The sequence below is a fragment of the Schistocerca serialis genome, chromosome 5 (assembly GCF_023864345.2).
Source record: "Schistocerca serialis cubense isolate TAMUIC-IGC-003099 chromosome 5, iqSchSeri2.2, whole genome shotgun sequence".
In the NCBI taxonomy this organism is placed as follows: Eukaryota; Metazoa; Arthropoda; class Insecta; order Orthoptera; family Acrididae; genus Schistocerca; species Schistocerca serialis.
In genome coordinates this window covers 315,314,256-315,337,247 of record NC_064642.1, presented here as the reverse complement: position 1 = coordinate 315,337,247, position 22,992 = coordinate 315,314,256, and the positions used below count along the sequence as shown (strand labels likewise).

Below are 22,992 nucleotides of genomic sequence, written 5' to 3'. Positions count from 1 at the left end.
GTGCCTAGAAGTGAACTCTCTTGTACCTGGTGATACTTTCTTCATATCAGAGTTTCGGTTTTCAAGTCTCAGAATGACTTAAATCATAACCCACCCTGTCCAGGGTTAAAGAGAAAAATAATTTATCAAATAGGCCTATTGACCTAGTCAACATGAGACTCAGTGATCATCACTGTGCTTTCATTAAAACTGCTACAGTCTAGGTTGCTTAACCTCACTCTGCTCACACTCAGCGTGCCAGAAATCTGCACACATATTCTGATACAAATTATCTTGTTGCAAGGTATACCTATACACAAGATACAGTTCACTAATAGACATTCTATAATTGGGAAGTCACTGTAGTGTTGTCTGCATGATTACAATAATAATCACAATTCTTGGGCTAATAAGGATGGTGTTCCCAAAGCTAACTTACATGACTCATTCTATTACTGTAATAATAATTTACGATTTCCAGATAATAATTTTACAACACTGGTAGTCAGAAATTTTTATCATAATTTATTTTATATGAGGCACTGTGAACCATAAGGGTCCAAAGCACAGACGCAAGTTTTGAGAAAAAATAGATTTTTCTGAAAATCAAACTTGTAGACAAACTGCCGGTCTCAAGGTCTGACTTGTTTTTTAATCATGTCCCAACATTCTATATTTCCCAAGAGAAAATAGTGTACCCACTTTTTGTTATGAAATATTAATTAACATTTAGTGTTATGTGTATTATTAATGTTAATCACAAAATTTCTATTTATAAATTAGTGATAATAGTGTTTTTGACAGCTGTGAAGTGTGTAATTAATGTGAAACTAAAATCACAATATAAGAACAGATATTAAATGCACCGTACACACAATTATGATCTATTCTAACACTTCATGGGCCTCATTATCACCAATTTCATTAAGTATGTTTTGTGCATGAAGTTTAGATAAAACTGCCAAAATACCTCCAATTACAAAGTACTACTTCATGCATGTTGTAGACACTAAATTATGTTGGAAACCTTAGATAACAAATGAGTAGCACAGAGCAACAAAATTATTCTTTGTGCTTTGGGTCCATATCAAAGTGAATATCAGAGAAATCGGTGAGACACCTTTCCATTTGTATGTACGATGTGGGCCTACAGCATAGGCAAAACTGGCTTGCCATATGATTAACAGATGCTACATCCTCAAATTTGACGATGGTGTGCTTTACACCCTTGTGATTCTCAGCACCTCATATAATATTCTGTCTTGCTGTAACTAATGCTTTTTTATGATTGGACTTAGCATTCCTCTGCTCACTAACCTATTATTCTGATTTCTTCTCCAAGCTTCTACAATGAAGCCAGTTCTTTGTGTGTAATTATCCAGCTAATAATAAAACATTCTGTGTTACTTTGAACTTATTTGATTACATCATACTTACATGTAAATTGAAATTTTTACTATTAAATGTAGTTGTTAAAAGTTCTCATTCCTGTCATCACCATCTACATCTTTACTTTTTGGGAGTAAAATAGCATGACTATTTATTCATCATTTTCAGTTGTCCAAGAAAATTTATGTAATTAATTTATGTAACTGATTACAGCACAGTAAGTTTGCTTTATATCTATACACTCAAACTTTATCATTGTTGAGAAACACTTTTGAAACACACTTAAGTGCTTTGTAGTTATATATGCTCCTGAATGTATGTAGTCTTTCATTGTTTGGCTGCTTATCTTATAGCGAGCAGAGCATTCCACCACACTTTTCTTCATAGATTTGTTATAACTGGATTATTATTTGAACATGCCTTTGACTATGCTCATGAACTTCATTAAGATTAAACTTATCATTTCAAGATTTTATATTTATTAGTAGAATAATGTAATGCAATTTGCTTTATGATAATTATAAATTTTACTACCATTTTGGAAATGCTTATTTAAAATCACCACACTTCATCCTATTTCTGCTACAGAACTTCATATACTTGCAATATTAATGGGGATGCAACAGAAAATTATTTTTATCTGACTGCCACAAGTCTGAGCCCATAAGTTGAATTAATAGTTAAAAGTGGTTTTGTAACTGTATTTGATACGAGTTCCACACACTTGAGCAGTATTCTAGGATGAACAGCATGATTGTTTTGTAAGCAATCTCTTTTGTAGGCTACTGCTTTTCTCCCAACATCTTACTAGTGAACCAAAGTTGCCACATGCTTTACCCATGATTGAGCCTATATGATCATTACTATTTCATATTCCCACAAACTGTTCACCCAGATATTTATACAAGTTGACCGATTACAAGAGTCGCTCACTTATGTTGTAGTCATACTAAATTTTGTTTTTTTTTTTTGTGAAGTGTCACAGTTTGATTTATCTGAACACTTAAAACAAGTTGGGAATCTTTGTATCACTTCCATATGTTTCCAAGATCTGACTGGACATTATGCAGCTTTTTTCAGGTACTACATTATTATAGCTAACTGCATCATCTCAAAAATTCTTAAATTGTTGTTAATATTTCCTATCAGACCATTAATGTATAATATGAACAGAAAGGGTTCCAACACATTTCCCTGGGTATGCCTGAAATTACTCCTGCATCTTATGTGACTATCTATCCAAGATAACTTACTGCATCCTCTCTAGTAAGAAATCTGAAAATCAATTGCAAATTTTGTTTGATGCCTTTTACAGTTTTCATTTTGTCAATAAGTGCTGACATGTAACTGGGTCAAGGGTCAAATGTTTTTTGGAAGTCGAGGAATACTGAATGCATCTGATTACTTTCATTCTTGGCTTTTAGAATGTCGTGTGAGGAAAGCACGAGTTTGGTTTGAAATGACTGACATTTTCAGAGTCTGTGCTAGTTAGCATGGAAGAGGAACCCCATTGATTAACTCTACATAGTGCTTTGTTGCACCATTGCTGAAGAGTAATTACCATCATTATCATGTTACAGCTGCCTCCAAATCTGAAAAGTCTCTTATATTTTGCATGTACTTGCCATATTTCATAGCTAACTTTTAGAAAAGATGCAAATATGAATGGCATCCTAATTTCACTTATTTATTCATTGCTAGTTATCCTTTACAGTCAGGTGTCACACAAGCTTGAATCTGACAATATAGTGCAACTTTCTTTCTCATGATGCTTTGTAAAATGAACTGTCATGAACATGGGGTTGTCCTTCACATTGGGGGAGGGGAATTAGATGGAAGAGTGAATCAATGAATGAATTGAATTTGGTGGCCAATGATTCTGAAGTGTTAATATTTCTGTAACTAATGAATTTCATTTACACCATTATTCTTATTTGCCTTTTTTATTTATATGTGGAGTCATGAATGATGATGGTTGAGATAAGCCTTGTTATGTGCATCTACATTGTGCATTCTTTAACAGCCATTGAGCATTCAGTAGGGTTCAGAGTGTTCTGCTGTGAATGTTGCAGCCAATATGAGCATTAAATGGGATTGTAGCAAATTATTTAGTAAATTTTTGTTACATTTGTTGTGAGTTGTCACTGATGTTAGTGGTAAGCGACATATTCTATGTAAGCAAATGAAAGACATAATGTGCAGAATGCAAGCCTCCTTAAAAAGTGCAAAGCACATGTAACACCTACCACATTTGTTACTTGTAACCAGCAACACTACAATCCCCATCAGTGTCTCGATCTGGGTGAACTGCCATCATTCATGAGTTGGACAGTGGTAATCCTAAAGATCAATTTTTTTTACCCCTGAGTTGCTCTCTTGCTTTGCATGTGTTCGACTTTTTCAAAATAATAAACCAAAGGATTTTAGAGAATTATCAGGCTAATAAATTATTTTATAAACATCAGACAATTTTTGTTAAAGACTACTTTTATATGAAACAAATCAGAAAAAAGATAGAAAGATCTATTTATCAGACAGCTCTAGGCATACAAACAAACAAAAATATAGCAGTAAGGCTTGTGTTTTGAATCAGTTGTTGCTTGCCTGACAGAAGATGGGACTGGAATGGAAGCTTAAGTCCTTGTCCCACTAACCTGAGTCAGTTCTGTGTTTAATTGCTGAAGAGTAGAATTTCATCTAGCATTGAACCTCCACTTTTTCAGCTTGTTTGTGGTTAAAAAATTGGGCATTTTCTATCAATTTTTTGTTTCTGTGTTAGTTTACTACAATTTTTCAAGCATAACTTTTCTAAGCTTATTTGGCTGTAATTTAATTTTTGTGATGCTTATTTTTGAAGATGAATTGGCAAATAAATTCATTGCACTCTTCAGTCACTGTTATGTGATCTAAATTTAGCATACTAAGAGTCAGTAGAATGACGTATTTAGATATCATGTGTAGTCTCCTGCTACCACAGAAGTGAGAAACTTTGAGTAACCCTCAAATATGTACTTCAGTGACAACATTACATTTGTTCTCTTCTATGTTGACAGATACAAGACTGTGGAATGGTGTTAGAAGAACAACCGGGGAAGGTCAGTGAAGCATTCCGTCTGTTCCTTCAGGGGCAGGGATATGGTAAGTGATGGGAGCAAATTTCACACCCATTAACCTTCAGCTAGTCAAAATACCTTTATGGACTACCTTTATTTTTTAAATGTAAACTTTGTGAATCCTCAGAATCCAGATCTTTGTTTGTTCCTTAGTTCTTTCTGCCTGTCAGCTGAAGTTGACACACAGTTTGTATGTGAACAGTGTGTATATCAGCCTGAGATCTTGTATACCAGAAGAATTTATTATCATGGCAGTCATTTGGTGTGACAGTCAAATAACAATATTCTGCTATGAGAAATTATAAAATTATCTGTGTCCTCAGAATACTCGAAATTGCAGTCACAGAAAATAATAATACTGAGAGCTATAAATTTGAAACTTAACTGCAACAGAGAGGGTGAAAGTGGAATATTATTGTTTTATGTAGTGAGACTAAAAAAAGTAATGTCATACAATTATAAAAAGACCCTAAATCATAGTTCAGCTTCTAGTCTGTTTATACAAAATAAACTGAATGCTAGTACTCCAGAGGCAAAAAATATTTAAATTAAAGCACTTACCAACAAACTGTCAGGAACTCACTAATGGTGAAGAAGACATTATTCTCAGTCACACACCATAAACAAGTTTCAGATGGAAAAATCAAACTGACAAATATAGTATAGAGATGAACATGTACTGTTAGAAATTTAATTCATTTACAATTTTCTGTCTGCATTTACCAGCTGCAGCATTTAACAGCCAGTAATTATCGAAATGACTAACACAAAGTAGAGAAACATGTCTGAAATATGTTATTTCCCACATTAAAGTGAAAATGTACGTATTATACATATATCATCACTGAGACAACCCTTATTTAAAGTTAACTTACACTGATATTGATTTTAAATTTAGAAACATTATTATTAATTTTTTTTTAAATTCAACCTGTTTCATCCCCTGTTATGAACCTGCTTCCTGAAGTATACTGAACTGCTCCCTTCACATGGTAGTCATTTCTTTAACAATGATACATTCATTTAAATTTCTGCTTTGCTAAGATCAGAAACGTCAGTAACAATATTTGCATTTGCATACCTCAGGCTTTTTTCTCTTAAAATGTCACTTCTAAAAATCATGAAAAGTTGTCACATGTCAGTCCTTTTTACAGTAAGGCTCTTTCTCTTGATACAGGCAAATAGCAAACCTTTTGATCACATTTCTGGAAATTCTATTGTGATAATTTTCTTCTGTTTCTCTTTGTGAATATTCATATTATGTTATTCTCTATGTTTGCTTGAGTTGCTACTGTTTCTTGCTGGATATGTGTTACAGCTTGACAGTTGCCTCTTTCACAATAAGAATAACAAATAGGCTATGTCATTTTTTGCCATATGTTTTGGTCTTATTCCTCATTTAGTAGTCTCAGTGTCTGCAGTTGCAGGAACATTGCAGTTTCTCTTCCTTTTGCCTTATCGTTTAATTTCTTTCTTTACATAGTTACTTTAAGGAAGCAGAAGTCTTTTCTCTAGATTCAGGTATTGAATAGTACTGTATGTTGTAATTGTGTCTTCCACTTTTCCCTCCTCCTTTCCTCGTGCCTTCTTACTGGCGTTGATACACCTTGTATACCTTTCAGAGGAGCTATGACCATATCTGTTCATGTTACAATTAAAACTTGTTTATTGAGTTGCTTCAGTGCTGTTGAAAATTTAAAATTTTTATTCTGATCCTATATTATGTAATGATAGTGTGTTTGAAACTGGGAAGTTCCTTGTGTACTGATTACACTTAATTCTTCAGATCTGTTTACATAAAATGTAAATTTTGGAATGAGTAACTGTTTTTATATTTATGTAATAATTAAAACAGTTATATAAGGTGTAATATTTAAGAATGCACTGATTTTTGCATTTAACACTACAGTGGAGCCAACATTATATAGAATATTCTAAATATGTAAGTAACTGATACACTATTATTTAGTAATTTCTATTTTGTTTAAGTGCAAGTACTTTGTAGCATGCAAAACTGATATGTATTGTGTAAAGGATATGTTTGTAATGGCAAGCTGCTTTCAATAAAATATTAATAAATCTTAATCTTCTAATTCACAGCATTACTGGTACTTGTGCTCTGTTTAGTTAGGTTCCATAATGCTGGTTTTACAATGGAAGTGAGTCACTTATTTCTTGAGCATGAGAGAAGGTCCTCAGTATCTTCTAAAATGGTATTATCTCTCTATTGCCTTGTGAATCTGTGTTGTTCTTTGTGAATGAGAAATAATAAGGATATTCATGTTAACTTCTTAAAATAAATTCCAGACTACCCATACAAATGAATATAGTATACAATGTATAATTATTTCTATTACAATCTTTTCTTGAAGGTTCTTTTTTAATAGTAGTAAAAAGAGTGTTGATGTGTAGAAACATAACAAGTGTGATTTATACTACATTAATGAATGATACTACATTAATGAATGAATGGTAGACCATAGATGTTGCTCTGAATTGCCACATTCTGAACTGCTTCATGAGAAAGTAAATATGCAGCCTATGAAAATAAATCGCTGAAAAGAAAGGTGAAAGAATATAATCAGTGGGTTACAGCAATTATCAGTATGCAGAAGGAATAAAAAATTCCTAGGAGTATTGAAGACAATGTTTTGAAAATGCATTTTGTGCAATAAACTCCCTTCTTGGGTCCTTATATGGGTTTCAATGCAACATTTGCACCATTATCAATTTCTGTTATGTTTTCCCTTCATGGGTGCTTATATGGGTTTCAATGTGCCATTTGCACCACTATCAATTTCTGTTATATTTTCTGGGTATTTTGAGGTAAGAGATCCATGCTCTCTGATGGTTCATTATAGAGTAACTGCATTTCATTTGATTTCTTACCTTAATTATTATGTCTGTATTGCAATAAAAATATTTGCACAATGCGTCAAAGGTCAGTAGTATGCACTCTGTCTCTTGTTTAGAAAAAGACTTGTTTCATTCATTCACAGTACTTCCTGTTGACAACAGCTATGACCACTTTACTTTTCACCTTTAGGCTTACATTCAGTACGCCTGAGTATGCAGGGTTAGTTGATACACAGCAATGTGGGTAGGTCTGCTGCTCAAGACACAGCTGATATACACCTTGTGTATGGCTTCACTGAATGCAACTGAAGATCAGTGCAACAAAGTTATACTGAGCTGATCACAAAGAAATGGCAATGACATCTTAGTGCTTTTACATCTGTACCTAGGCACCTTTAAGAAAATAGACACTTTTGTATTGCTTTCTCACTGTTACAATGGCATTTTCGAAGAAAAATTGTAACTGGGATAATAAACCAATTGAATTATCATTGCACTATTACTCTGTATTGAGCCACCAAAATGCTCAGAAAAGTTTCCTGAACAAACTTCGAAATTTTATCAGTAGTGTTAGGGTTTATCCTGTGACACATCAGTAAATTGCTCGTATACTCATAATTAAGTGAATTCCTCTACAGAGCATGAATAACACCTTTTGTTCACAGTGTTATCCGCATACAATTGAATCTTTTCTACAAGGCTACAAGTCCTGGTTCATATTATTTGTAAAGTTCCTCTGTTTTTGATTCCAGTTTTGCTCACTAGAACATCAGGAATGTATATATTGTCTGATTCATGCAATTTCTGTTTGAAGTGCAGCGATTTAGTGTTGATGTGACTGTGGTAGCACTTTATAATTTGAAGAGCACTGCGATGAAGTAAATATTTATATTGATTAAAATGTGGGAAGCACTCTTCTTTTAGCCCAGTATTTGCTTTGTAATGGTACACTGAAGCACAGTTATTGTCAGGCACATTCGAATATGTGTTTGTTCATCTTACAGAGATGAATGATTAATCACACATATTAAGATACATCAAATTTAATATAGACTAGTGTATAGTGTGTTGTATTAAGCCCAATACTTCTGAAGTTATAGTGGCAGGAATATGTGATATGTGATAAAGAAAACTGTAAGAGAGATTATTGAAGACTGAGAAGATCACCTCAAAAAACTTTCATTGATTGAGATTTGCAAGACAGTTTTTCACAAACCATTTAAATAAACATTCAGGAAGCAAACAATTAGGTCACTGCTGCAATGTATTCATGGAAACATCCAACTGATGAAGCCAGTGCTATTGTGAATAACATACTGTAACTTGAGCCGTTACCAATAGTAGCAAACTATTGTTGTTTGGGAGAGGGGGAACAGGACAGAAGGTTGACATTAAATCTGATAGTCATATTAGTGCACATAAAGAAGGTCTTTATAAGGCAAATTTATGGACAAATGATCAACTGAAAATCTGCTGTTTCCCAATAAAAATGCAGCTTTATGGGGAAGAATACAGTGTATTCATTCAGATGGATTTGGATTGAAGGACACTGAGATCACTTTCAGTGTCGTCCATATCCAACTCAATTACCCAGTTCAAAAGTTGTTTATCTGTGCTAGTCTTGTTTCAAAACTGAAAGTATTATCCTTACTTTTGGAAAGAATTTGATTCTCTGGTTCATGAAACAATGCTTATGAGTTTTGTGACACATCTTTCATGAAACTTCATTTGTCCTGTTTATTATTGTTCTCATCTCCCTTAACTGGGTTACTGATCTATGCTTACAGCAGGTCATGGCCAGTAATTGTGCTGCTTGTCACCTCTTCCCACATCTGACTAAGCAATCATTGGAACATCAGTGTGCATGTTATCATATGAGAGACGCAGTCAGAATGAATTTTCATTTCACAGCCGAGTGTGCACTGATCTGACAATTCCTGGCATATTAATGCTGTGTTCTGGATAGGGACTCAAACCTGGGAGGTTTGCCTTTTGTAATCAAGTACTCTATTGATTGATCCATCCTGTGTGACTTATGACCTGCTCACACCTGTTTACTTGTGTCAGTACTCCTCTCTTACCTTCCAAACTTCTCAGATGTTCTGCATCTACAGTAGAGCTTGAAAACTTGTAATATTTATGTTGTGACACAGAATGTAATTTTGCTGATAATTGGACAAGTTGCTCCTGTAACAGTTACAATAAGATCTGAAGATGGTTCTTGTTGAATTAAAATCAACCATTTTAAAAATGAAAGCAATGTAGAGGGCAATAAAATCTGTTGTATAAAAGTGATTACAGATTTTCTCTGAAGACTAAAACGTCAATTTTTGCGAAGTTTGTATTTTATATCCTTTCTAGTTTCAGATACCTTCAGTTATTTTGCTGCCCACATATCAAAACTCATCTACTATTTCCTAATCTAATTCCCTCAGTATCGCCTGATTTAATTTGAACACATTCTATTACCTGTCTTTTACTTGTGTTGATGTTCATCAAATGACCTCTTTCTGAGACACTACCCACCTGTTCAACTGTTGTACCATGTCCTTAGCCATCTGTGACAGAATTACAATGTCACCTGCAAATCTCAAATGTTTTAATTTCTTCTCCTTGAACTCGAATTCCCTTTCCAGATTTCTCCTTGGTTTCTTCATAGCTTGCCCAATGAGAAGAATGAATAACATTGGAGATAGGTTACCTCTCATTCAAATGATGATGAATGTGAACCAGCATGTTTATTGTGACATTGCAAGTCAAACCTACTTATGATGCTATTTTTGAGATCCAAGACTGAAAAATACAATAAAAGAGTTTAATTTACAAGTTGGTCATTGTGTTCACCTTAGGCAGTATGCCTAGCCGACTGATACACAATACATTCAATTTGGGATGTATGACACTTTCCATGTAATTGAGTGAGGTGGTGCAGATTGTAAGGCATAAAAGTCATGTTTAGGAGAACGGGGGTTCAACTCTCTAGGGTTTCCTGCATTTTCCAGAAATCACTTCATGGGAACAAGTGAGAATTAAAATAAATAAATAACAACAAAAAAATTAAAAAAAAGAAAAGTCAGCTATTTCCTGTAACTTTTTTGTTGAATCCAAGCTCTGTGTCTAATAAGTGTGGTAATATATATTTCTTACATTTTTCTTCCACTCTGTATGTCATGTGTACTCATATAACAATATTCCTTTTCTAGTCATTCACAACATTGAATGTGAATTACCTTTGTGGCTTTTGTGTCAAATTCATGGCTTTTGTAAGTCATGTTCTGATGCAGATCCACTCTAACTAAAATTTAAGTTCTGTCATTTTCTTGCATTCTAAAATCTGTTTGACTGAATTAAGGTCCCTATCATCTAATTGGAGCTTGATGACTTCTTATGGAAGCTCTCATTTCAACAATTTAGTTAGTTTTATTCCTCTTATACCTCTCCCCTCATATCCTCTCATACAGTCTTAGGTGTAATGTTGGTGGCACTTTTGCATTTGAATAGAACAAGGGACTAACCAATTCCCAACCTGACTGTTGCATGAAAAAGGTTTACTACTGTGTTCCAACTTTTCTCAGTCTTTCATAAAAGATTAAAAGCAACATACACAAACAATAACTTGAGTAGTATCTTAGTAACAGAGCATATGTTGACAGACAATATAAATCATTCATATATGTTAGTAAAGAAATGTTTTCCATGGGAATTACATTGCTTCTGTCAGGTATAGTGTTATGCCTATTGCAGAATACCGATATTGCGTAATATATATACTATCTCATCTTAAGTATCCAGACACCCCTATCTAATGTAAAATTCACTGCTACATGTCATGAAATGTGAACCTGCCAGTATAAAAGGAGATGGGAAGTACTGTGTCATCAGTAGAGAAGCTGTAACAACAGGAGAGCTTAGTGACTTCGAATGTGGAGCAGTCATTGGATGTGACTAGAGAAACAAATCCATGAGGGACACTTCAGCCTTTCTAAAACTACCCAAGTCAACTCTGTTGGTGATGTAATTATGAAATAGAAATGTGAAGGAATAACCGCATCTAAACTTAGTAGACCTTGTGTACTGATGGACAGGGACAGTTGAGCATTATGGTGGGTGGTTGTAAAAAGAAATCAGCAGAAGGAATCAATTGTGAGTTGCAAAGCACTACCGGCAGGTGAGCTAGCGCTATGACTCTGCATAGTAAGGAGAAAGAATGAATTTACAATGGTCGAACAGCTCCTCATAAGTCACTAGTCACTGCTAAGCAATGCTTGAAGTGGTGTAAACAGTGATACCACTGGACAGTGAGTGACTGATAACAAGTGATTAGGAGTGATGACTCACCCTGTATCCTATGACAGTCTGATGGAAAGCTTCAGGTCTGGAGAATTCATGGAGAATGTTATGTGCCATTGTGTATAGTGCCAACAGTGGAGTTCAGAGGAGGCGGTGTTACAGTATGGTGGTGGTTTTAGTGGCTTGGGTGTTGTCCTCTTATTGCACTTACAAACCACAATGCTAAATTCAGAAAGAAATGAATTCATTTTACAGCATTGTGTGCTGCATACAGTATAGGAACAGCTTGGAGATGATGATTGTATAAGCATGTTAATGCACCCTGTCATAATGCAGTATCTGTGAGGCAAATGATTTATGGCAATAACATTCCTGAGATGGACTGGCTTGTCCAGAGTCTTAACCTTTGTGATGAATTAGACTGTCAACTTTGCTCCAGATGCCAGCAATCAACATCACTACTTTCTCTGGTTTTGGCTCTTGAGGAAGAATGGGCTGCCATTCCTCTGTAGACACTCAGACACCTCACTGAAAGTGTCCCTAACAGAATTCAAGCTGTCTTAAAAGCCAAAGGGTGGATAAATCTACATTAATGTCCACTAATAGGTGTGTGCATACTTTGGAGGAGGAAGTGTAAAATATTTTTCATTAACTGTCTAAGTGCATAAAACAATATTTTTTATGGTTTAGGATTATAAAACAGTGAGACCTTAAGTACAACTTTTAATAAAGAAGCAAGTGTTACGTGCAGACCTTTTCATATGTTGTCTTTCCAAATAGCATAATGCTAACAACGTGTAAAAAACAGTGTACTGAAGCTTTTGGAAGTGCTATGTTCTTTCATAGAAATAAGTGCAGATATTGTACAGAGTAAGTTATAAAGTCCATTGACCAATATATCCTTAATTCTACCCTGTGCATGGACATAAATGGCTCAGAACCACTTTCACACCAATATATCTGTGACTGTGTGAGGACTTGGATGCAAGGAGACAAGGGATTGAAGGAATTTCCTGCGAAATAGAAACAAAGCAATAACCAAAATAAAGACACCATGTTTCAAAGTGTACATTTGTGAAATCAAAATCTGCTGTTGGGTAACCTTCAGTACCTCATTACTCCATACTTGCACCCTTTTTGGCATGCTGTTTGCAAGGTGGTTGAAATATACTGCTCAAACCTATATCACTGTTTGATGGCAGTCATTTTGAAATCAGCCTATGTATGCCAATGACACCTACAACAATGCACTGAATGTTCCAGCTGGTCCGCAGTGTGATCAGTTGGTTTCAAGTCAGCAGATAGCACAGGCCTTGCAATCCCAATGACTAAGGCCTCCTGGAGAAGGGTGTTCATGAAGTGGATGGATTGTTCTTGAGCATTATTATTTTGAAAGATGAATCCATCTCCAAAATAATGTTTTTGTGGCTGGACAAGAAATTGTGGGATTCAGTTCTGATACCCCACAGGCACAAATTACCATAGATCGTGACAAAAGAAGTTTGACATCTGTACATGATAGCATGATGGCTGACTCACCTCCCTGATGATCCCTCAGTACTGCATGCCTGAGATGGACATTGGTATCGGACTGACGCCACACTCTTCTATGACAAATCCTACAGTCACTGATGAAGAGAATCCAATGCTGTTAATCCATGTTGCCAATCTTTCCCATGCACCACAGTGCTGGAAGGTTTGTACTATTTTTCGTAAATGCCTACAGACCAAATTAGTCATGTGCAGAGGGTTGCATACATTCTGGGTCAACACCATCCTCACAGTTGCCTCCAAAATGGCAATAAGCAGTTTTTCTGCATTCTCCTCAAAATGCCTGCAAGGTGTATTTTGTATATAGTGGTCATCAGCTGGTGTTGTTAACCATGGGTCATCACTAATAGACAAAAGCTTTGTCACTTTGTGTCTCATGATAGCGGCTTCATGCCTGAATGATGTTGCTGCACTGAACACCAGTTTGGTGAGCAGCTTCCCCTACTGACAACTGTTCTTTCCAAAAATGACAATTTGATCATGGTCTAAGCTTCAAATCACTTTTTGAGGTATTTTGACAGACAGAATTGTGTGCAAAAAATTCATTGTCCTCTCTACAATTGGACATAGTGTGCACTGCTGAACTGCATTGTGAATTTAGGTTTATTTATATCTGTGTTTCATAGGTGACTGTAGGTAGCAATTTCATGTGGACAGAAGAGAACTGAGAAAGAAGTTTCTGATGAAAAAACCAAAACTATGCAAGCCATGAAGGCCATGTAAAATTTTGAGTTGCTTGTTTGCCTTTCAGAGGCGAGTACAGTGAAAAGAAAATACTAAGTTTCAGGTTCTGGTCTGATACATGATTTTAATGTGGTACGAGGCTCGTATGCTTTTCAAACTCTCTTTTCTGTTTTGCTATTATATAATCAAATTTTAATTTTGTTGCTTTAGTTTATATCTGATTATTTTGAATTTCAGTAATAGCCATTGTGATAGTAGTGTTGCATATGAAATAATTTATAACAGTTTTCTTTGTGTATTTCTTGATCAGTTCTCCATCCCTGAAGGTTCTACTTCATCTACATCTACATCGATACTCTGCAAATCACATTTAAGTGCTTGGCAGAGGTTTCGTCAAACCACCTTCACAATTCTCTGTTATTCCAATCTCGTACAGTGTACGGAAAGAACGAACCCCTATATCTTTCTGTATGAGCTCTGATTTCCCTGATTTTATTGTGGTGATCATTTCTCCCTATGTAGGTTGGTGTCAACAAAATATTTTCGCATTTGGAGGAGAAAGTTGGTGATCGGAATTTCATGAGAAGATTCCAATAAAATGCAGTCTTTAGTTAGCCTTCCCCACAACATTTTCTATGTGTTCCTTCCTTCATGCTGGGATAAATGAATACTAATAAATCTCAAAAGTTCAGAAAATATTCTACTTTTTTTCAGAGCTTATTGGTCTCATTTTCTTGTAATATCAGTATATGGTTTCATTTAATGTTTTGCCATTTGGCAAACCTTTCTGTGTACATGATTAGCTACATGAAAATTTGAAATTTTTTGCAGGAACATTCATTCGTTCACTGATCGTGTGCATGATACAGGTTTTGATACGTATACAATGATAACATTTTTTGTTAAAAATGAGGCATTATATTTATATTTTATATTTAGTTTTCAATGTTTGGTTTAGTAGACCACAATATTATAGTATTTGATGATGTGTTGCAATGAAAAATTCAATAAGCATTACAGAACTGGCATATGTAGTAGGGGAACTATACTTGTTACAGTAAGATGTCTATACAATCATTTCATCATTTTATGATCTCCCCCCCACTCCCACCCCTCCTTTCCCTCATCCACTCCCTCCACAATTTGGGCAATCCCCATGCAGTGTTCCAGATTTTAGTTTCTCTAAATCTGTCAAGTACTGCCAGGATAGTTCCTTTGGAAAGGGCTTCATTGATTTCTTTCCATATATCTGTTAAATCAAAGTTTGTGCTGTGTCACTAATAACCTATTCATCTGAATGACTTACAGGAAATGATATTCATAATATATGTCCACAAGTGCATTGAATGGTTGCTGATCATTTATGAGCACTTTTTGAAGTGGCATTGAACAGCAATGTGAAATAGTCATTTAGATGTGATATCAGTAGTGTGAAAATCTTAAGTTTTTTATAGTGTTTCAACACACCCAATTACTTCTCTGTTATACATACTGAAACTAATGGAAGAACAGCATGGGGAAAAATTAAAATCAACACCCTCCTGCAGCAGATTGATGGATGATGTATCAAAACATGTAACAGATGTCCGCCCCCGGTAGCTGAGTGGTCAGTGTGACAGAATGTCAATCCAAAGGACCCAGGTTTGATTCCTGGCTGGGTTGGAGATTTTCTCCACTCAGGGACTGGGTGTTGTGTTGTCCTGATCACCATCATTTCATCCCCATTGATGTGCAAGTCGCCAAAGTGGAGTCAAATCGAAAGACTTGCACCTGACTAACAGTCTACCCAACAGGATGCCCTAGTCACATGGCATTTCATTTCATGTAACAGATCATAAAATTGCACTAGTCCTTGAACTTTCACTCTGTTTCCAATCTAAGTACACACAATTCTACATGGACACAGACAGATACTGAGAAAACACTCACAGCTGCAGAAACTCTCAGAGAGTGTCAACACAGCTGCTGAAAGAGAGGGAGAGGGAGGGAGGGAGGGGGGGGGGGGGGAGAGAGAGAGAGAGAGAGAGAGAGAGAGAGAGAGAGAGAGAGAGAGAGAGAGAGAGAGAACATGAGTATGGAGTGTGTGGGAGGTGGGGAGGGGAGGAAGATGGCTGTGACAGTGTATACTCAGGCTGGGAAAAAGAACAAGAGTTTAAATAGCTAGAGTCACTATCAAATAATTTTGTGCATGTGTGTGTATGCACAATTCATAAACAGTAGTATTTGTTTTACTCCAGGGATTTTCACTATATACATACTGTCAGCCATTCATGGTAGTGTGTGGGACTAAGGTCATCAGTCCCTAAGCTTACACACTACTTAACCTAAGTTATCCTAAGGACAAACACACACACCCACGCCCGAGGGAGGACGCGAACCTCCGCCGGAACGAGTCGCACAGTCCGTGACTGCAGCGCCTTAGACCGCTCTGCTAATTCCGCGTGGCTCCATGGTAGTAGTCATTCCTAAGTCTATAAGGGGAATCTAAAAAGGAGCTCTTAGGAATTCAAAATGTGGTTTAGGGCAGACATGCGCGATGTTTGATGATCCATGGGATGGATTCAGGTACTCACCTAAGCTCGTGGGTTGCCTTATCATGTGATGCGGCAGCTAGAACTATAGTATTCCATGATATTAATTTTCATGGAGTAACACATTGATATGAATGGCACCTCTTTCCTGACATATCATCCCAACAAATTATGCCTCAAAACATGTGTTTTTGAGAGTACATTTATTTTATATTCACCCTGGGTTCAGCTGTTTATATTTATTTATTTATTTATCATGAATATTGTTTCTTTCCTTATGACAAAATCAACAAACAGCTAGCACAGAACTTTATGTGTGAACTGTCAACAGATAACTGGTTCATTCACAAAGTTGTGGCCTGTGCTGCCATTGTTTAAATTGGAACCTTTTGTCACCTACTAGCAATGTTTGCAATCTATCAGTGTGTAGCATAGGCATAAGAAGTAAGCAGTAAATAATGTGTGTTTTGTCAGCAGTGATCCAGGGGCAAAAAATACTTCTTCCCACACCTCTTCACAGTAGTGAGCTGTTTCCCCCATTCTCCACATGCATGTGAGCTTGTTGTTCAAATCCAATGACAGTAAAATGGCATTGCACACATGCAGAGTAAGCAAAACTCTCACATGCTTGTGTCATTAGCTGAAAACCCAAGGCGAGCTGAGAATGAGTGGAAATATTTGAAAATGCATCCCTGGTGAAGTACAGAACTAGCACCAGGCACGCTCTGCTAAATTTCTTCCTTGGTCTCTTAATGATCCTGTACAACAATACACTGTGTATATATTAAATATGCCTGTACACAGGAAGCTCACACTCCATGTAAGTAAAAATTGTTCATTGTTGTTTTCATTTCACTTCAGCTTTTTATAGAATATTATTTGCTGAATATGGAGTGGGCACCAACTTTTGATTTTATTTGATAATCTATCATCAGTTTTTAGGTGACATGGATGCTAAATAACTGCAGTAATATTAAAAATTACATTACTGGGGATTCCAGTCTGAATAATTTTAAGCACTCAATCTCAACCTTTCACTTGCACAGTGATGATCGCATAATGTATAAAAAAGAAAAAGAAAAAGTAGAGGAACTTGATAAACCATTAGTAAGTCACAAAAAATTCCTGTCATTGTAAGATGAAATAAAATTGTTGAAATCTTGAGAAGAATGAGGGTTAGCCAGACAGACAAGTAATGAAAGTGGTAAAATAAGTATAGGCAAGTTTATGTTTAAAAAATTATAATCTGAGGTTGCAGCTCATTGACACTGCAGTTGATCACATTTGATGATTGGACAGTGAGAAAAGGAAAGAAAATTGTAAGTTTTATGTTCATGCAAGATACAAGGGAGCTTTTGCCACCCCCACCCTCCCTCCCCCGTCAGAATCTGTAGTACAGAATTTAGAATTTTTATCCATTACAGAATTCTCAGGCACTTCTAGAGATGAGCGGATAACCATCAAATCTCTGGGATATAATTAGATTTTTTGTGTCATTTATAAAATTTAGTTCTTGTGACATTACATGTCTCAAAAATGACCAATCATTTACATAAATTTAATTCCTATAGATGGCCATGGATACAACAGACTCTTCCAGCTAAAAGAAAGGGAAGATGACTTAGAAGAATTTCTGAATGTAGCCCTTCTTCTTCTGCTGCTGCTTATCTATCAATGGATGTTGGCAACAACATGTTGCATCTTTCTTTTGTGAACTGCAGTATGTAATAGCTGGTCTACACTTCGTAGTCCTGTCCACTGCTTTATATTGTCCAACCATGATGTTCTTCTTCACCCTTGTCTTCTTTCTCCTTCCATTTTTCCTTCTATTATTAACTGCAGAAAGCATATATTTGGTGTTCCATACTATATGTCTTAGGTATGCAGTTTTTCTTCTTTTAAGCACTGTCAACATTTCTCGGTGCTTGTTCATGCTTTCCAGTACTTCAGTGTTGGTTATTCTTGCAGTCCACGGTATTTTAAGCATCCTGTGATAAATCCACATTTCAAAGGCCTCTAATGTCTTCATTGTTGTCCTTCAGAGCCATGTAGGAGCACAGGCGAGATGTAGCATTTTACAAGTCAGTCTCTACGGTTTAGGTCTAGGTCTGTGCTTGTAAGAATATTCTAAAATTTTATTTTGAAGTCTGTTTGCCAGTCTTCACAAAGCTAGGTTCCAAGGTATTTGAACTTGTTGACTCTTTGTATAATAGACCCTCGAAATCATACATTTGTATCTTTAAATGAGCCTGACTCTCATGTGACAATCATAAAATTAGTCTTTTTGACATTAATGTTTAGACCTAGAGTACTGCTGTAATTTGCTACTATGATGATGACTTGTTGAAGGTCATCTAAATTATCAGCTATCAATACCGTGTCATCAGCATAGTGAAAGTTGTTGATATACATTCCGTTAACCTTTATGCCTTTTTCTACTTCATCAAGTGCCTCCTGAAAAATATTCTCAGAGTATAAGTTAAATAACAAGGGTGACATTATGCATCCTTGTCAGACTCCTATACATATATTGACCATATCTGTGACCTCATTATCAAATTTAACCTGTGCTGTCTGATTCCAATATAAATTCTCTATACAGTGGATATCTTTCTCATCTATATCAATTCTTTTGAGAATTTCCACGAGTATATGATATTGTACTCTATCAAATCCTTTTCTGTAGTCAATAAAACGGAGGTATACATTTTTACCCTGATCATAGCAGTTTTGTACTAGAACTTGTATTGTGACTATTGCTTCTCTTGTACCTAAACCTTTCCTAAATCCAAACTGTGTCTCACTAATGAATTTCTCACATTTTTCATATAACCATTGATGGATGGCTCTCAGAAATAGTTTCAGAGAATGGCTCATAAGACTAATGAGTCTGTGATCTTCATATTTTCTCACATTCCTCTTCTTTGGTAAGAGAATGAAAGTTGATAATAGCCATTCATCAGGGTAATGAATAAAGTGTCGTAAATTTTGTTAAACAATTTGTGTAAGACTTTGATACCTTCTTCATCAAGGAGTTTAATAAGTTTGATTGGAATTTCGTCAGGCCCTGTGGCTTTATTGATTTTTGAGTTTTTGATGGCATTCTCGATTTCTTCTTTCATGATTGGAAATCCTGTTTAATTATTGTTTGTAGAAATCTCAAAATTTGGTCTATCATCTGAAAAGAGGTTCTTAGTGTAGTCTTCTGGTATCTCTCTCTTCTCAATATTTTTGGTTAGTAAGGAGATGTTTTTTCTTCTCTACATCCCAGCAGTTTCTTTTAACTTTTTATGTAAGTTAAAATCGTCATGTGCAGCTTGCAAGCTTTCAATTTCTTCACATTCATGTTGTAGCAATTCATTTTTTGCTGTTCTGATCTTTGATCTTACGAGTTTCTGGATATTATTGTACTTAGTTTGATCTAACTGGGCTTTATACCTTTGCCATTCATCCATCAATGGAAGAATTTCATCATCATCCATTTCTGTTTTTGATCTCTTGTTTTATGTCCTATTGTTTCTCGAGCAGTGGTTAGCATAATGTTTTTCGTTTCTTTCCATACTCTGGTTCTGTTTTCTTGGTTAGTTAGAGGTTTCATTGTCACTGTTTTATAGTTGATGTCCTTGCTAACTTCACTTCTTAGTTGAGGCTGTTTGAGTTGGTTTTTTGCATTTTACAAGGTTTTTTTTAAAAAAAAAAGAAAAGAGAGAGAGAAGATACTAGTAGTTTATGGTCAGATGGAACATCTGCTCCAGGATAAGTGGATGCTCTTGTAACTGAAGTTCCAAAATGCTTATTAATTAGACTATATTTTATATGGTTATGGACTATGTTGTCTTTGTTGTCAGCTGGAGATTTCCGTGTATAAAGTCGTCATGGTGGTAATTTGAACCATGTATTAGTGACTTTCATGTTTCCTTCTTGGCAGAATTGTAGCAGATGATCACCTCTCTTGTTTCGTGTTCCTAAACCAAAAGGACATACGAGGTCCTCACATCTGCCATTTCTCGGCTTGGAATTGAAATCTCCCATTTTTATATTAATTTTGTGATGTTTTGTAAGGGCAGACACTTCTCTGACATGGTCATAGAAAGAGTCCACTTCTTGTTCATCTGCATCTGCAATTGGAGCATATACTTGAATAATATTGAGGTTAATGGGTTTGGCACTGAGTTTTAACAAGGCAACTCTATCGAAAAGTGACACAAAATCCGTAACGCTCTTGGAATAGCGCTCTGAACAATAATGCCCACTCCTCTTCTATGATTTCAGTCCTGATTCCCAGAATAAAATACTGTACATCCAGCTGTAGAACACATTCCACTGTCAGGCCACCAAGTTTCTGCTATACCAAGAATATCAATACTTAGTTGTGTCATTTCTTGGATAACATTTGCTAATTTTCCTGCTTCATATATACTTCAAACAATTCAGCTCCAATATTAATTTTCTTCCTTGTGTTCGTCTTTAACATGGATCCATTCAGAACTGTTCCCCCCAGAGATCCGACTGGGGAACTATTTAAAACTCCGGAACATTTAGGAATGAATGTATCCTTCCAGGTGGTTCTCTAGTAATTCTGTCAGCATGGTATTCTGTTGCCTTCCGCCAAAATGTCAGCCGCTCCTAACTTGGAGACAGATGCTGTTAGCAGCCGCCCACTGTGGATCAGATGTTGCTGAGCCTGTTGGTCTGCAAGAAGTATTTGATTTCCCTCCTACCACCTACATCTGGAAGGCATTCCCCTATCTGCCACCCGGGGACGCACCCTCCAGGGGTTACAGGCTACCCCATGGGGAATTTAGCACAGATTTTGTATTAAGGATAAATACTGACCAATCAAACAAGCTGAAAAACAGGTACAAATGAAAATGAGCAAATTGTTAAACCAAGGCAAGACATATCAGAAGTATTGAAAGAATTGTGCTATTGAGGAAACCAGATTTTTCATTATAGCCAAAGCAAGGAAAACATCTGAAACAGAGTGGAATTAGTGAAGAAAGCATTTTTTCAACAGGAGAGCTGTACAAGCATTAAAAGTTGACATGGAATTGAGATAAATCCTTTGGGATGGTACTTGCAGTGAAACACAAGGTGGAAATGAACTATGGACCATGGAAAAATAAAGAAGAAACCAGAACTACGTGAAATACAGTGCTGTAACAAGTTGTTAAAAATTAACAGATAAAATGCAAAATAAAGAGGAACCAGAATACACATCAGTGAAAGAAGTGTGTGTAAATCTTTATCAGAGGAAAAGATGTGTTGTGGGATATGGTCTAAGACATTACAGCATAGTTAATTGAGATTGGAAGGTATTGTATGAGTAAACAAGGACTGGAATATTTAAAACAGATTTAAGTGGAACTGAGTGTAGCAAATGTTTTGAACTGAAAAGACTAACACTGCACAGGAAAAGATGAATAATATTGAAAAGTTCTGTTAAAGACAGAACTATAAAAGAACTAATTGCTTGCATGATATCCTATAATGAAACTGTAACCTGCAAAAATAAATAATTGTGTGTGACTCAATGGCCTCATGCAAATCTTCCTATTGGATGCCATTTTGGTGCCTTGCATGTCCCTAACCATGGTAGGTTAGGGACATGAAGTCACCAAAGTGGCATCCAATAGAAAGATTTGCATCAGGCCATTGAGTCAGGAAAAGGGACCTACAATTTAACATGGAATCCAAACCACATGTTGTTTCTGGCAGCTCCTCACACTGTTGAAAGGCGAAGGCTAGGTTAAAAGAAAAACTGAGAATCCATGGTGTGACTGAGATTCAATCCAGTGACCTCTCGGTTTGCAGGCATGTTGATTTACCAATAGACCACCAACCAATATACTGTAACCTGTAACTTATGAGATTTGTAAAACGGCTATTAATAACCACTGTGAATTAATCCTTTACCATTTCAAAGGCAGAATACTTCCAATTTTAGAAAGTTTCTACTATAAACTCAGTATCTGACATCAAGAAGAGCTGCTGCAAATGTTTTATGACTAGTAGAACTAGTGCTTCGTAGCTGAAGAAGCTTCTGAAATTATTACATTATAAAGTTTTAAGCATAATTAGGTTTATTGAGTTATTAATGTGGTTGTTAACTGTACAGTGTGGAAGATTTTTCTGTTCCATTGGAAAGTATAAAGGCATTTCTAAATTATTTTTATGTATTCTGTGAAGCTGGTATCCAACTGAACTCATCAAATCTAGAGGCCAAGGAGAGATGGAAGTACTACATTTGTACAATATTGTCTATGAGGGACCTGAGCAGCTAGATTACTTCACAGAAAACATTGATGGTGCCAATGCTAAAGAAAACTAATGCCACACAAAGTATAGAATATAGGTCAATGTGTTTGATATCTCATTCTACTAAGAATAATGAGCAGACAGTTGCAACTTAAAAATGATAGAGAACTGGCAGAAGAACAATTCAGCTACAGAACAAGCAAAGGTACAGGAAATGCTGCTGGATTGATTAATTGGGAGAAGATACCTAGAACAGGTAGAGAAGTTTGTGGAGTTCTAGTTGACTTGAAAAAAATCTTTTATAGAGTTTGGTGGGAAAACTTTTAGATATCCAGAAGAAG

The 22,992-nt window shown here is 35.9% G+C and overlaps 1 protein-coding gene across 7 annotated transcripts in view; it reads left to right on the top strand.

Annotated features, from left to right (window-relative positions):
• The window catches only part of LOC126481541 (protein NDRG3), a 529,080-nt gene that overhangs the window by 470,006 nt on the left and 36,082 nt on the right, over window positions 1–22,992 (top strand). For all 7 annotated transcript variants that reach the window (XM_050105365.1, XM_050105367.1, XM_050105366.1 and 4 more), the window contains one exon: window positions 4,422–4,506. In XM_050105365.1, coding sequence (XP_049961322.1) covers window positions 4,422–4,506 — 85 coding nt within the window. The remainder of the gene's footprint in view (window positions 1–4,421; window positions 4,507–22,992) is intronic.